The sequence below is a fragment of the Vigna umbellata genome, chromosome 5 (assembly GCF_029865625.1).
Source record: "Vigna umbellata cultivar VRB3 chromosome 5, Vumbellata_1.0, whole genome shotgun sequence".
Classification (NCBI taxonomy): domain Eukaryota; kingdom Viridiplantae; phylum Streptophyta; class Magnoliopsida; order Fabales; family Fabaceae; genus Vigna; species Vigna umbellata.
Window position 1 is genome coordinate 8,808,395 of NC_142169.1, and position 16,353 is coordinate 8,824,747.

Here is a 16,353-nt window from a genome sequence, read left to right on the forward strand (position 1 = left end):
GTTTAAGCGGTTAAGATATTTATGAGTAACTAACCAGATTTCCATGTAAGGTTGTTTTTATTTTACACTTATAAATACAATGACAGAGTCAAAAGCTAGGTACGTTCCACTTACGCCAGATGGACTCTAGATAATATTCTACAGTGATAATATAATCACTTTCTTGAGAGCTGAGGCTCCATAACTCACGTCTGACTTGAGCGTCGGAGTATCTTCGCAGGTACCTCCCCCTCCGTTGGTGAAAGTAGACGAGCGCTACGAGCTGAAGGAGCGCGAACGACAACAATTGAGGAGAAGTGAACGTCCCAGACATTTAGAAGCAACAAAGACACACCGAAAAGCATCCATACCGAAACAGTAATGATAGAGCTAAAGGTGAAAACATTCTAAAGTTTCAAGAATATATATATATATATATATATATATATATATATATATATATATATTTATTAGGGATATGTCTTAGTTGTGTGTAGGTACTTTTTCTCTAAATGAATTTCTTTGGTACTAGCAACCTAACTCTAACTATTCTCACGTGCTATGTGTAACTAATTGTTTTAGAGGAAAAGGTGAATTGAAGAGTAAGTCATGGGAATTTTATCCCAACTTTCTAGTTATATGGGTATAATTTGTTAGAACTATTTTGATATTGTCTTTTTATTTTGTATTGAAATTCCTATGATAATTAGAGTTACAAATAATTTAATGAGAGGATTTTAATGCAAAAGTAGACGATTTGGTGATTTTGTTAGAAATGGAGAAAGGGAAGAATGTTTCAATAGTCATCTAGTATATTTTGAGTTTTTCTAGGCATTTATCAAACAAAATTCTCTCATCTAAACGTAGACCTAATTGAGTGTGACATTTTAAAAATGCTAAAGATGTCAAACTAATTGATGCTTTATCATGGAGAGAATGGTTATGGAATATCTTATAAAAAATTTCATTACCAATTTTCTTAGAGCATTTTTAGGGCAAAATCTTATTTTGAGATCTTATACAGTTTTCCTTTTAATAATATATCCAAGTTTAAATTCTTGAATAATTTTTTGTAAATCCCATATTGATTTTTTTGTAATAATTTTAATTATTTTGAAAATATTTTGTAGAAAAGATTATTTTCCATGAAAGAGATATTATTTATTCCTTTAATATAAGACATTGTAAATAATAGATTTTATACTTAAGATCTTTGTCAAACATTTACCATTAAAAACACTTTTATAAGAACTAAAAATATCATCATTTACAAAATCTTGTATATTATTTAAAACTCATGTCACTGTTTATTAATAAGTTAACCTTTAACATATTAGTTTAATCAATAATTTTTTCAAAAAATTTAATTTTGTAACATAAAAAAGCTTAGATACAAATGTATGAAGATTTTTCCTTTAAGATATTATTATGTACCTAGAAAGAAGGGGTGTTATAACTTCAAAGTAATTAGTTGACCGTTTGACTAAATAATGGATAGAGTTGCAAGTTGATGTTACCATATTTTTAGGATCCGTACTCTATAATTTATCTAGTGACTTAGATTATAAGATTTACCTATTAGAAAGTGTTATAAAGAAAGAAAAATGAGTAAATGTATATCAATTATTTTGACAAAACCTAATATTATGAATGACAAAATTAATTGAAAAATATTGATAAGTAATATATCATGTATTAAATTTCCAAATTTTATTAGTTATTTGATAAATACATTTAATATACTATAAGAACATCCTTGTTATTGTGAAACCCCAGAAAATGATATTTTAGAAGTGGTGGTAGTCTAAAAATAGTGAGACTCGATTATTTTAATATTAAACGGTTTTATTATAAATAGTTTTGTTATAAATGAGTTTCATTATTTTAAAACGTATCATCTCTCTAGAAACTACTTTTTTAGAGTTCTCTACCATCTCTCTAACCTTTCTCACTTTTGGATCATTTGTTCGACGATCAGGAGATGCCTAGACGATCACGACGTCAAGGTCTACCATTCTATCCGATCAATTTGTTGTTAAGATCAAGTAAGTTAAAAACTCCTTTCTTTGGAATTTTAGGGTTCTTGATTCGGTAAAAAATTTCTGTTTTGCATGTATCAAGTGATCTTCTTCCTTGATTATTGGTTGTTTGTGGTTCTAAGGTTGGTTTCTAATCATCAATCGGTGATTTGTAGGTTTTCTAGAAGTTCCTTGTGCCGCAAGAAATCTGTGGATCGTTTAGAGGTTTTGGAGTTGTTGAGTCGAGGTAAGGGAAGCTAGAAACGTCTTTAAATTGTAATTAATTGTGTACCTTGTTGAGAATATGATTGTGGAATTGGTTGAGCTGAAATCATGTTTTAGGGTAAATAAATATGATGTAATTTGATTGTTTGGAGTATGGAATGATGAACTGAGATTTTGAACTGTATGAAGTGATGGTTGCTCTGTTATTGGATGTTTATAGTATTGGAAATCTGTGATGTTATGAGTGGGTAGGAATGTATTCAATTCTTGTCTTGGTTAAGTTAGTTTTGATGAAGTGAAGTAGTGAAATTGAGAATTTGGGGTTAGATACATGATTGGTCTGTTGGGATAGTTTGAGTGAGTCAAATGTGACCTGTTTGAAGTCTTACCTGGTTGAAAAATGTGTCAAAAGTGATAAATCATGAATTGGGTTCTTAGGTTGTTGAATTGTAAGTTTTGGAGTAGAAATTGGTTCATAAACACTTTAGATTGATGGTAGGAAGGTTTAAAATCAATTAGTTAAATATAATTAGGTGTATAGCATGAATTAGGATGGTTAGAAGTTGGGAAAAATAGTTAGAATTTGGAAAAGAGTGTTGAGTTGCATAGTTCTGTAGAATTTGGTGTTGCAGATTATGCAGACTCGCTGAGCGAATGGATTCGCACAACGAGTCACCCTGGCAAGATACTCTCTACCAGGGCATTCGCACAGCGAATAGACGCGTTGTGTGAATGGTTTGAGAGGTTTGCTCTCTGTATGATGATCCACATGACGAATCAGGACACTATGCGCCTGGTTGAGGTCTAGGACTACAGCCAATTTTTATTCGAATAGCGAATAGGTGCGCTCTGCGAGTGTTTGGGGAGTCTGAGCCACTGCCTAGGGCTCTCGCATAGCGATTTGGGGTGCTATGCGAGGGGTTAGGGTCTGATACAATTAAGAGTTTATTCGCACAACGAATTTAATCGCTATGTGAATGGTTATGAGGGGGTGAGTCTCTGTCTGAAGATTTGCACAACGAGTTGGGTCGTTGTGAGAGAAACCTCTGGTTTCGCTATGCGAGAGGGTGCGCTGAGCGAATGGTTCAGGTTTTAGTTTACTCTTTAATTCTTTGTTCTAGTTTGATTTAAATAAAGTTTTGAGATCCATTGTTAAGCATGTATGAATGTGTATTAAGTTATATGATTGATCATGTCATGAGTTATGTTACAAATGAAAGTACGTGGTTTCAAAGTATGGTTGATGGACATAATTCCATGATCCTCACGGAGAGGTTACATGGTGGTGCTCTATGTTGTGTTCCAAAGTGAATCCTCTTGGTAAGGTTCAAGTATGTTTAGAATGATTGTAGAGAGCTCAGTCTTGGTTATCCTGAAACTCCAATGGTCTTTCATTCTCATGCAGAGAGGATTGATCCATGTAGTGAGTAGTAGCAGGAGGTCTTAGTCTTGGAGGCTTCTAGTATGCTCCAAGGCTCGGAATAGACTAATCTCGTGAGTGTGGTAGGGTGAAACCCATTGGCAATGGTTTTGCAAAGCAGTAGAGACCACCACGAGTGCACAACCCGCTATAGCTCGACAATCATTCTAAGTTCGGACAGTCGATTTAGGTCTTTGCATGTTAAGATGTTTGGATTGGATTAAATTATACATGATTCTTATATGAAATGCTTTAAACTTATGATGTATTGTTTTCTATCTAGCTTACCCTTGCTTTTTTGTGTTTGTCTTTGTATGTTGTTTCTCTATTGTGATGATCACCTAATGGTGTGAGCTTAGGGATTCACCTTTTCAGTTGTTCCAACTAGAGACGAGGAAAGAAATAAATGAGTTGTTAGATAGATCTACATAAGTAGATATCTTCTTTTAGCGATGTTTGTTTTATCTAGTGATTCTTTTAGCATCTATGTAACGTTTTAATTTTGGTAGTTTTATACTATTAAAATGAGATGTTAAAGTTATCATTCCATATTTATCAAGTATAATCTTATAAAAATTATACATTTTTTTTTGTAAGCAAATGAATACTACTCTTTAGTGTATGTTGGTGAAATATTAATTTTCTTCATTTTAGATCTTTTATATAAAATCTCTTTCTAATTTCAGCTATTTATTTGAAACAATACTTAAAATTTGTAGAATGTTTCTTTAATGTATATTTCTTTTATGAAATTAAACATTTATAGCTAATGATTATTCATTGACAACTTACAAAACCCTATTTTTAATATTTAAAAGAAACTAATTATTATAAAATTATTTTTTTAACATTTACTCAATAAAAAACTAATTCTAATTAATTATTAAAATAAATTAGTTTCGATATGGTATTTAATAAACTTTTATCGATAGATTTTAAGATTTCAGTATAACTAAAATATCAAAATTTAGACTATGTATAATACTGTCTTATTTAAAAGATAATTTAATTTTGAAATTATTTCAAATTGATCTCATTGTTAGCCTAAATGACATGTATGTATGTAAATCATATGATGACACAAACAAAGCAGCCGGCAAGAAGTTGTGATCCTTCTCATTGCAATACCAAAACAGCCTCTCATGTTTCCCATAAAGCCGCCAATTTGGATTTTCTAAACTCAACTTCACCCCCTCACTGCCACGCGTCCTGTGAGCCCGTGCGGAACAAACTCTTCTTTGATTTCTATTCCGTTCTCACTTTAAGGAAGAAACATCCCCCCGCTTTCCATTAAGTCTGGTTGGACTTTTCAAATTCGAGAACCGCCAACCAAAATCACTGCTTTCTTTGCTGTTCTCTACATATTATAATAATATTACTATTGTTTTTTAAATATTCATTATTCACTGTTCCTTCTTTTCATAAATAAACCATATTTAAGCGTAGCTTACCCTTTTTTATTTGCCTCAGTAGATCGGGTTTGCTACTATTTCTTTCTCCAACAATCTTCTCTTCTCTCAATTGGATTTCCTTCTTTGATTTAGTTTTTGCCATGGCTCCAAATGATCCTAAGCAAGCTGCTGCTTCTGGTGGTGGGGGCTTTTTTGCTTCTATTGCTTCCAGTTTGTCCAATTTTGGTAGTGCTATGTCCAAATCCGTTAATGGGTATGAATCCTTTGGAGTCTGATTTTTTGAAGTTGTTAAATTTCTCTGTTTTGATGATGATTTTCTATAATTGGTTCATCTGGGGTGTCTCACGATAATGAATTTACCCTTTTATTGTAAATTTTAACAAGGCTAGATGCAAGAGATCCTTGCTTTGGAAGATCATCTTTCTCAATTGATCTTTTATTGTTGGTTTGTTTGATTATTATGATATCACTGTTGTGTTTTAGCTTATGGATGTTTCACACTTATGATGCATGGGTTGATGTAAGAGATTCTAGATTGTTTTAATATATTCTAATCTAGATCAGAATTATGCATTCTGAGTTCATTTTCAGTTTCACCATAATTTGGAAATATGACTTGTAATTGTTTGATTTGTCTTCTGTGTGCCTGATTCAATTTCATGGGCTAATAAGGTTTATTTGTGTTGACACGGGTACACAGTATGATGGCCTATGAGGGACTGGAGGTTATTAATCCAGAAGGCGGAACTGAAGATGTTGAAGAAGAAGCAAAAAAGGGACGTTGGAAACAAGAGGTATACTACTTATTATAATTTTGTATTGAATTTGCACTGTGAAGTGAAGAAAGGCTTGCACACTTGACTGTATAAACAAAACATGAAGACAGCTAGGGGATGAAAACATAATCTGAGTCAAAGAAAATTTATCAATGCTACTGACTGAAGTTAACTGAATCTAGATTTATTGATCAAATTGCTGCTTGCTATCTTTTTCTAAAAGAGGGATGAGAATGTGCTTATTGAACTGTGATGTTTTCGCTTTAGCAAACATATGTGGTCTTGTTTGCATGTTAGGGTGAACTTCTTGCTTTCTGACATTGTCTACAGATAATGTGCAGTGTAAACCAATTGCATCTTTAGTTATCTGCATATGAGTTAGTCTTTATCTCAAAATGAACTTTGGAGATTTTTTCATCCTTTTGTAGTGTATCATCTCTGGATGTTATGTTATTTCCCTTACTTTACAGGATCGAGATAGTTACTGGAAAATGATGCAAAAGTATGTTGGCTCCGATATCACATCAATGGTGACACTTCCAGTTATAATTTTTGAGCCAATGACAATGCTGCAGCGAATGGCTGAGGTCTGTCTCATACATATAATTGCTGTATTTCTTTGATACTCCGTTGACACAATATTTTATGCAAGTTTGCTGCCAGTGCAATTTCATTGATTGTAATAAATTTCACAGCTTATGGAGTATTCTTACCTGTTGGATATGGCGGACAAGACCGAGGATCCATACATGAGACTAGTATATGCTTGTACGGATTACTTTGACCCTGTCCCTGTTATTTCTGTATACATTGCATGGAACATGAGCTTACAAATGATTTTTGCAGCATCATTCTTCATATCTGTCTACTATGCATATCAGCGAACATGGAAGCCATTCAATCCAATTCTTGGTGAGACTTACGAAATGGTTAACCATGGTGACATGACATTTATAGCAGAGCAGGTGCGTTTAAGTTTCTGTTTATTTTTCTCAATTCTTCAGACAAAATGCTGAAACAACAAAGTATTTATGCCTCTTCATATTTCATTTTGGGTGTTGGGGGTTAAGGCATGGCCTCCTTGATATGCATATTGTAATGGAAGTATTCAAATTTTTCAGTTTCTTTGAGAAGCTTCTGTATTAAATATGGTTCTGACTTGTGATTACATGTAAAATTAAACTGCTGCAGGTCAGCCACCACCCCCCAATGAGTGCTGGGCATGCTGAAAACGAACATTTCACTTATGATGTGACATCAAAATTGAAAACCAAATTTCTCGGCAACTCAGTCGATGTATATCCTGTTGGAAGGTAATACTTCTCTACCATTCTTCAATTATCTTCCTTTTTACTTATATTTGTGGAATTTGATGTTATTAAACTCCCTCTCTCTCCTTATATCAGTCTGGGGATTGTTTATGGTTTTTGATTATGTTACTGACAAATTATTTCTGCAAAACAACCTGATTCTGCACTGTATCTCATGGCTAAGGATATTTTCATATCAGTTTACATCAATTTATTATGTAGTTTTTTTATGCCAGAAGTCTACAACAACTATCTTCATTAGTCAGCATTTTTCTTTTTTACATTGTATTCATTTGTAACATACTTTTACATGGATGCAGAACACGTGTTACCCTAAAAAAAGATGGCGTAGTCCTTGATTTGGTGCCTCCTCCTACAAAAGTTAGCAACTTGATTTTCGGACGAACGTGGATTGATTCACCTGGAGAGATGATCTTGACAAATCTGACCACAGGGGACAAAGTGGTGCTGTATTTTCAACCATGTGGCTGGTTTGGGTATGACTACTTTCTCTTGCCATCAAATCTTCACTTTTAACCTATTACTTGCTCAGCATACGGTGATTTTATTCCGTAACTTCTTCAGTGCTGCTGTCATACATATTATCTAACTTGAAAGATTTTCGCATTTACAGTGCGGGTAGATATGAAGTGGACGGATACGTGTATAATTCTGCTGACGAGCCCAAGATACTGATGACTGGAAAATGGAACGAGTTTATGAGTTACCAAGTTTGTGACTCAGAAGGAGAACCACTTCCAGGCACTGAACTGAAAGAGGTTCGTTATTCAACCTTATACAGTGTAGTTTAATGCATCTGTTTGGAGAAATATTAATAATGTGTGTGAAGTAACCTGTTCCATTCTGCACAGGTTTGGAGAGTTGCAGATGTCCCTAAGAAGGACAAGTTTCAATACACACATTTTGCACATAAGATTAATAGCTTTGACACTGCTCCCAAGAAGTTGTTGGCATCTGATTCTCGTCTGCGTCCTGATAGAATGGCCCTTGAGAAGGGTGATCTATCCACATCTGGTTATGAGAAGAGCAGGTAAGAAAGATGAAGAAAGGTTTTAAAATTTTGATTGTTCTCTATTGGCATCACCTCAGAGATCCTAATTCCTTACCTTGCATGTGCTTAAACTTGTTTATCAGTTTGGAGGAGAGGCAAAGATCTGAGAAGAGAAACCGAGAGGCCAAGAACCATAAATTCACACCAAGATGGTTTGATTTAACAGATGAAGTAACTACGACCCCTTGGGGTGAGTTGGAAGTGTACCAATACAATGGTAAATATACTGAACATCGTGCTGCTATAGATACTTCAGAGGGCATTCATGAATCTGACAACAGACCAGACTTCAACCCTTGGCAATATGATAATTTGGAAGCTGAATAATAAGCATCCTTGTGGAATTCTTTCTATTTTTTTTAAGCGCCATATTGTTTTTGACTTTGTAATGTATCATGATTTGAATGCTTGAAATTTTCTTTTGCTTTTGGAGTTGTTTTGTTATACTAGATGTTGTAGTGTTTGATTAATGAATAGGAGCTTTGTAATCATCAGTCCACTTTGCATCGATAGATTTTAGTAGATAAATTAGACATGCATCCTTAATTTTTCCTTTTCTTTGTGAATTTTGGGATTGAAATTATCTTTTATCCTTGAGAAACCTTGAAGCTATGTTGCTTGTATAGACACAATTTATTTTATTTAAATATCTATTTATTATTTAAAACTAATTGATATTGAAATTGGTATCTCTAACTCTTTTTTTAGTGTTTTTTATGTATAACCTTTAATAAATTCTGAGGAAGTAGATGTGATGATATTTTTCCTACTTTTGGCATTAGAAATTAGGGTAATTACTCTTGGGTAGGATTCCACCCTTTATTTCTTAAATTTTTGTAGAGCCAAAATTGATCCTTAGGTTTAGAATTTATTAATTGGTTTGATTTGGTTTTCATTTTTCACTTTGTATTTTATTTTCCTTAATATAATATATCCAGGATCACTTCAGATCATTGCAACTGGTTGAGATGCAAAACGTATTCTCATAATTCCATACTTAAAAAATAAAAGTAAAAATCACTTGCATCTTTTAAAACTCAAAAGAGTAGGAGGATGTGTGACATTCAATAGATTTTATCTATTAACTAGCGTAAGCACTCACATGTTGAATATTTGTATTATATTATAAGTTAATAATATATATAAATTAATTAAATTAATATAAATAAGAATATTTTAGATAATAAAAATGCTTGAATGTTAATAATAGAAATTACAAATATAATAAAAAAAACATATAACAGTTTTATACAACATATTTTAAAATAGAGGTTATTTCTAAAAAATCAATTAATAATTATATTATAAAGGATAAAATAAGAATACAAATTGTGTAACAAAAATAGACATCATCTATATATGTATAGATTCTTACTCTATTTATTAACCTTTACTTAATCATAACTTTTCTTATTATAAAATATTTGGAATGTATAATTATAAAATTATTGTTAACATTTAATTTTAGAAAAAAAAATTCAAGACACAATTATTGTCACAACTTTGTATCTTAAATCTTTTATTGAATATTTAATATAAATTTAATTAAAAATATTCAAAAGTAGTTAAAAGTTAATTAAGCCTCTATTTATTTATTTATTTATGATGACTGCTTGTATACTCTAAAATTGTGATCAGTTCATGAATTTATAAATTTCATTTTTTAAGAAAAAATTACCATACTACCAAAAATTAAGGAAATATAAGCTTATGTTAAAAGATTATTTATACTATGGTAGTCACTAATTTAAGTTTTTGTCTTTGTTACTTATTATTTCTTGTCCTTCTCCTTGTGTCAATTCTTCGCTTGCATTAAACCCATTTTTTTAATCAATTTGAAGGTATTCGAGATTGTTTCTGTTTAATTTATTAAAGAATAGGTATTAATTAAATTATTTGTTGAGAAATTGAATGAATGTCCTATAAATAGGACAAATAGCACGACAAATTGGTGAAATTTGATAAGATTTAACGAGAATTGAAGAGATTTTCTAACTGTTAATAATTTTATACTTATATAAATTCAAAATTTACAGCACAATTATGTTAACTCTTACTACACATATTTTAATTCATGATAAAAGTAGAATGCAAAAGTCTATTTGAATTTGCCATTGAGAATATATAATGTGGATGATAACAATAGAGGTTCTACTTTTGTTTTGTCTCTTGATGGAGTTAAAGAGTATACATCCAATAAAATACTAGTATTACTTTATGAAGAACATAACCTATTTTTTGTAACTTTTACTAGTTACATTCTAGATTTTAATAATTTTAATTTGACCTCTCACTAAATTAGAATATTACTTTATGGTATTTATAAAATAACATTTCAAGACAATTATGTGATTAGTCATAAATCTAATATTAACGTACCACTTTATAATTTTAACTAAACGGATAATGACTTTAATTATTGGTCGTTTCTGGTTTTCGTCCCTCTTTCAAAATAAGGTACATTTTAATCCTCCTTCTTAAGGAAACTTTGATTTTAGTCCTCAAAAATTAACACCGTTAAAAACCAGCTGATGTGGCTAACGGTAGACTGACACAATTCTTTTTTTTGTCAGAGTTTATGAGCTTTTGTGTACAGTCCAAGAGTAAGACAAATAGGTCACCTTGGTAAAAGAGCCTCTGTGTTTATCTGGTTTCATTGGCTAAAAACCTTTGTTTCCTATTTTACTGAGGAAGTTTTATTGTGCAGGCTGAGTCTGCAAAGTTTAATAATTATACATTTATGCATCCGATCAAAGTCGAAGAAAATAAAGTTAGTAATGTATGTTGCATTGCTTTCATTATCCCCGAAATTCAAAGAAAAAACGGGTTTTCTGGCATATGAGGTCAACTACGCGAAATGAGCCGTACACGAAATAGCTTGTGATATTAAATGGCTTAGTTACATCAGAGCTGGTCTGAGAGTCACTGTTTCTTATTTCTCTGTCTATCCTTGAATGCTTTTTATATCAAATTTGCAGGCTATTGGAGTTTTCTGCTAATCAAAACTCCATCGTTAAGTTTTCTCTCCAGGCTCATAAGCTTAGAGAATAAACATGAGTTTTCGATTTCCTTCTCCTTCTGACGATCAGTGTGGGTTCTTCTCTCAGGGCTGGCGTTCGTGATTTTGATGATGGTAGTTGTCTGACCGGTGATGGGAGATGCGAGAGAAAAGCTTGACCGGAAGATTTTACTGTTTTGTGTTTTGGGATTGAAGGAAGAGACGAGGGAGAGAGAGGAAGAAAAGTTGATAAACTCTAACAAAAAAAAGAATTGTGTCAGTCTACCGTTAGCCACATCAGCTGGTTTTTAACGGTGTTAGTTTTGGAGGACTAAAATCAAAGTTTCCTTAAGAAGGAGGACTAAAATGTACCTTATTTTGAAATAGGGACGAAAACCAGAAACGACCGTTAGTTTAGGGACTAAAAACATATTTAACCCTAATAAGAAAAACATTTATGGCTTAATATAACAAATTTAGTTATGTTAATTTTGTTCGAATTATGTTAAAGATTAGGGTAATTGAATATGTTTTTAATTATGTTAGTAATTGAGATAATTAAATATCTTAGGCATATTTACTAAAGAAAAACTTAACATTGATATACCAAAACCTTCAAGGGAGCTTTTTAGTTAATTACATATTAACATTATTTTTTCTCGAATAAATATATGTGACCATTACTAAATACAAATAACTATTAAATAAGCTTAAACAAAATTAATTAACATAATTAAAAATTTTGTATTAAAATTGTAATTTATTTTTGGGTTAAATATGTTTTTAGTTCCTAAACTATTGGCCGTTTCTGGTTTTCGTCCCTCTTTCAAATTAAGGTACAATTTGGTCCTTATTCTTTTCGAAACGTTCGTTTTAGTCCTCGAAAACTAAACACTGTTTAAAAATTTGGTCCTCATTTAGCAACAAATGAGGACTAAAACGAACGTTTCGAAAAGAATGAGGACCAAATTGTACCTTACTTTGAAAGAGGGACGAAAGCCAAAAACGACCACTAGTTTAGGAACTAAAAACATATTTAACCCTTTATTTTTATTGTTCTAAACAAAATATGACAATATTTGTTATACTAGATCAACTATTTACTTTAAATAAATTAATGTTTGAACAAGTTGTAAACGTTTAATTTTGTTTTTTTATTATTATTTAATATAAATAATAATAATTTAAATTTATCTCATAATATTGTTTCATACATATTCTTTTAAAAAATAATAATTCAAAGCCCATCATGTTTTAAGAACAAATTAGATAACTATATTTGTGTTTTTTAATAGACTAATTCCATGTGGTGTCTTTCTTTGTTTTTTCTTCTTCTTTCTCTTGAGTCTCCCTTCTTTTTCTTCTCGATTCAAATTAAATATGGCCATTTAGGCCATTAAAAAACACACACGTACACAATAAAAGTGAAAATCTGTTTTATCTTCTCCTTCTTTCTCCCCGATGAAAATCACAATTGCACCGACCAACTTTATATTGCTTGTTAGAATTGTCTGGTTCATATAACAGTTAAACGTATTATATATTTAGTTAAAATTATAAAATGATCAATTAATATTAGGTTTATAATTAATAGCACAATTGTTACGAAAGATTGGCGTGTAAATGCTATAAAGTAATATTTTGATTTGATTTAGGGGTAATTATTAAAATTTGGAATGTAATTGACAGAAATTACAAAATAGATCATGGTCCCATTTGAAAAAAAAAGTAATATTATATACTCTATTTGATGTATTTTTTTATGAGAGAAAACAAAAATAAATAACTAAGGTCTTTTATATTTGGAAGATCACGTACTCACTGTATTCTATTTTCATCATCAATCAGGGTATGAGAATATTATGCTATAATTTTTATATTTATATGAGTTAAAGCATGTGGTTATACATAATTATTAACAATTAGAAAGTCTTTTTAAATAAATCATCATACTTTATTTATGTATGATTTTGGAAATTTGAAATTAGGGTTTCTTTTTCATTAATATTATAATATATTTGCTCTTTCGCTTTTCTCAATAATCATGTGAATTATGTAGTCATCTAATTCAGGATGATGAGTGAATTTTTCAAACATAATAGGAATTTCTTATAGATAGTTTGGAAGATCTCAAAACTAGAAAAAAAAAACTTTAAAAGAGTAAATAATCCAGGATCTAAGAGAAAAATAAAGAAAATGAGAATGACTGTAGGTATGTGAACGAAGAATATGTGTGAAATTGTGTTTTCGAAGAAGAGAAAAACACATATTTGTAGGTGTAGATGGGTTTCAGAATGAGCTTATTTCATACTATGTGCAAGTAGATAAAAGAATAAAGTAAAAAATGATAGAAAATGTTCATTTTGTAAGCACCTCTAAAGACAAAGGAAAAAAAAATTGAAGATAGTAAGAATGAAACTTTTAAGATTTCAAAACAAAATAAACAAAATTAAGGCTACAGTTGTTCCTTTTGCGATAAGCCAGTTCATACAAAAAAGAAAGGGTTAAATATGTTTTTAGTCCATAAACTATTGGCCGTTTCTGGTTTTCATCCCTTTTTCAAAATAAGGTACATTTTAGTCCTCCTTCTTAAAGAAACTTTGATTTTAGTCCTCAAAAACTAACACCGTTAAAAACCAGCTGATGTGACTAACGGTAGACTGACACAATTCTTTTTTTTGTCAGAGTTTATCAGCTTTTCTTCCTCTCTCTCCCTCGTCTCTTCCTTCAATCCCAAAACACAAAACAGTAAAATCTTCCGATCAAGCTTTTCTCTCGCATCTCCCATCACCGGTCAGACAACCACCATCATCAAAATCACGAACGCCAGCCCCGAGAGAAGAACCCACACCGATCGTCAGAAGGAGAAGGAAATCGAAAACTCATGTTTATTCTCTAAGCTTATGAGCCTGGAGAGAAAACTTAACGATGGAGTTTTGATTAGCAGAAAACTCCAATAGCCTGCAAATTTGATATAAAAAGCATTCAAGGATAGACAAAGAAATAAGAAACAGTGACTCTCAAACCAGCTCTGATGTAACTAAGCCATTTAATATCACAAGCTATTTCGTGTACGGCTCATTCCGCGTAGTTGACCTCATATGCCAAAAAACCCGTTTTTTCTTTGAATTTCGGGGATAATGAAAGCAATGCAACATACATTACTAACTTTATTTTCTTCGACTTTGATCGGATGCATAAATGTATAATTATTAAACTTTGCAGACCCAGCCTGCACAATAAAACTTCCTCAGTAAAACAGGAAACAAAGGTTTTTAGCCAATGAAACCAGATAAACACAGAGGCTCTTTTACCAAGGTGACCCATTTGTCTTACTCTTGGACTGTACATATTGGTTAGTTACACGTGTTTCTTTTCTCACAGTTCCATTGATATATATATATATATATATATATATATATATATATATATATATATATATATATATATATATTGGTAGGGAAGGGTGAGAATGAAAATTGAATCATTCAAGATCAAGATGTTAAATTTCTTGACCAAAAGGGAGAAAGCTTGCAAGGCAGATCATCCTTTGGACCTTAAGGAAGCCTTTTCCAAGTTTGCGAGAGGAGGGAGCCAAATGAACAAGGATCAGCTTCTTCGGTTCATTGTGGAGCACCAGGGAGATAATATCAGCGACGAAGAGGATTTGGATAAAATAGTTGAGAGTTTTTTAGTAGCATGGAGTTGTAGTTCTAGCTCTAGAACTAGATCTGCAAGATTTCCTGATGTGTACAGTAAACAAGGTGTACGAGTAATTGAACTAGATTTATGGCCATCTAAATCTTCAACTAAAGATGGCATTAAAGTGGTTCATGGAAGGTGACCGGTGATGGGAGATGCGAGAGAAAAGCTTGACCGGAAGATTTTATTGTTTTGTGTTTTGGGATTGAAGGAAGACACGAGGGAGAGAGAGAGGAAGAAAAGCTGATAAACTCTGACAAAAAAAAGAATTGTGTCAGTCTACCGTTAGTCACATCAGCTGGTTTTTAACGGTGTTAGTTTTGGAGGACTAAAATCAAAGTTTCCTTAAGGAGGATTAAAATGTACCTTATTTTGAAAGAGAGACGAAAACCAGAAACGACTAATAGTTTAGGGACTAAAAACATATTTAACCCTTCTTATTATACTATAAATTAAATGTATAAATTGATTTTTTCGTTTTTATTTTATTTAAATTGGTACCCTTTCTTCTGCAAAAACTTCTCTCTAGAGAACCAAGGCAAAGGAAGACCAATATTCATTCGATTTTTATTTTTAAATTTTCACAAAAAAATCTAAATTAATTTTTGTTTTTTTAAAAGTTTAATTTTTTGTCTAACCTTTTTTAACCAATTATAGAATAATTAAAATATTGTCATCTATTATTTGTGGTTCTTCCATTCTAATTGTACAAAATTTACAAATTATTAATGAAATATCACAATTATTTTGTCTTTTCATTATAATTTAAGAATTTTGTTAAAAATCTTATATCGACCACTATATATATATCACCAAATTATTATAATATATAAATGTATATAAACATTTTATTAAGTCATTTTTTAAAAAAATGAGTTAAATTGAAAATTCACATCCATAATGTAATACTAAAACTTATCAATGACTTATCCTAGATCGATTGGATTTATCATATAATATATTATCTGACCCTTTTATCCTATATTTTATGATTTGGATGTGAGACAGTGTTTTAGAAATCACACATGCATTAATTATAAATATTACCAAATTATAACATAATATATATTGGTATAAATCTCATTATCCTGAACTAATTTTGTGAAATTAGGTTGTGCACTCTTATAATACATATGTTTTTGTTTCGTTATTACAATTTGGAACGTTCACTTATATAACTTAAACAAATCAACATTTAAAAATGTATGGTCTAAGCATTTTGAATTTTATGAAAACTTAAAATAAATCCATATATTTGTCAGCTTTAAGATAAGAATAAGTGTAAAATATGATATTTTTTAATTGAATAAAAACGCAGTGTTTTAACCTGGTTAATGCATTACTCGTTATATTTTCTGACATTGCCTAAGTTTTTATGATAAACCAACATTCGTTAACTGTCTTTGGCTCAAAAAAACCAAAGCTCATATTGTTTTCATTG

At 31.2% G+C, this 16,353-nt stretch overlaps 2 protein-coding genes across 2 annotated transcripts; both read left to right on the plus strand.

The window, feature by feature from the left end:
* The first annotated feature begins 4,860 nt into the window (after positions 1–4,860).
* On the plus strand, positions 4,861–8,824 carry LOC124826666 (oxysterol-binding protein-related protein 3B-like). The gene is made up of 10 exons (XM_047299558.2): positions 4,861–5,307; positions 5,755–5,848; positions 6,301–6,417; positions 6,526–6,598; positions 6,677–6,795; positions 7,022–7,143; positions 7,461–7,637; positions 7,775–7,919; positions 8,013–8,191; positions 8,296–8,824. Exons 1-10 carry the CDS (start codon positions 5,195–5,197, stop codon positions 8,537–8,539), a joined length of 1,383 nt encoding a protein of 460 aa, XP_047155514.1. The 5' UTR covers positions 4,861–5,194; the 3' UTR covers positions 8,540–8,824.
* Positions 8,825–14,709: 5,885 nt separating this feature from the next.
* On the plus strand, positions 14,710–15,054 carry LOC148197640 (uncharacterized). The gene has a single exon (XM_088115596.1). It carries the CDS (start codon positions 14,710–14,712, stop codon positions 15,052–15,054), a length of 345 nt encoding a protein of 114 aa, XP_087971722.1.
* The last annotated feature ends 1,299 nt before the right edge of the window (positions 15,055–16,353 follow it).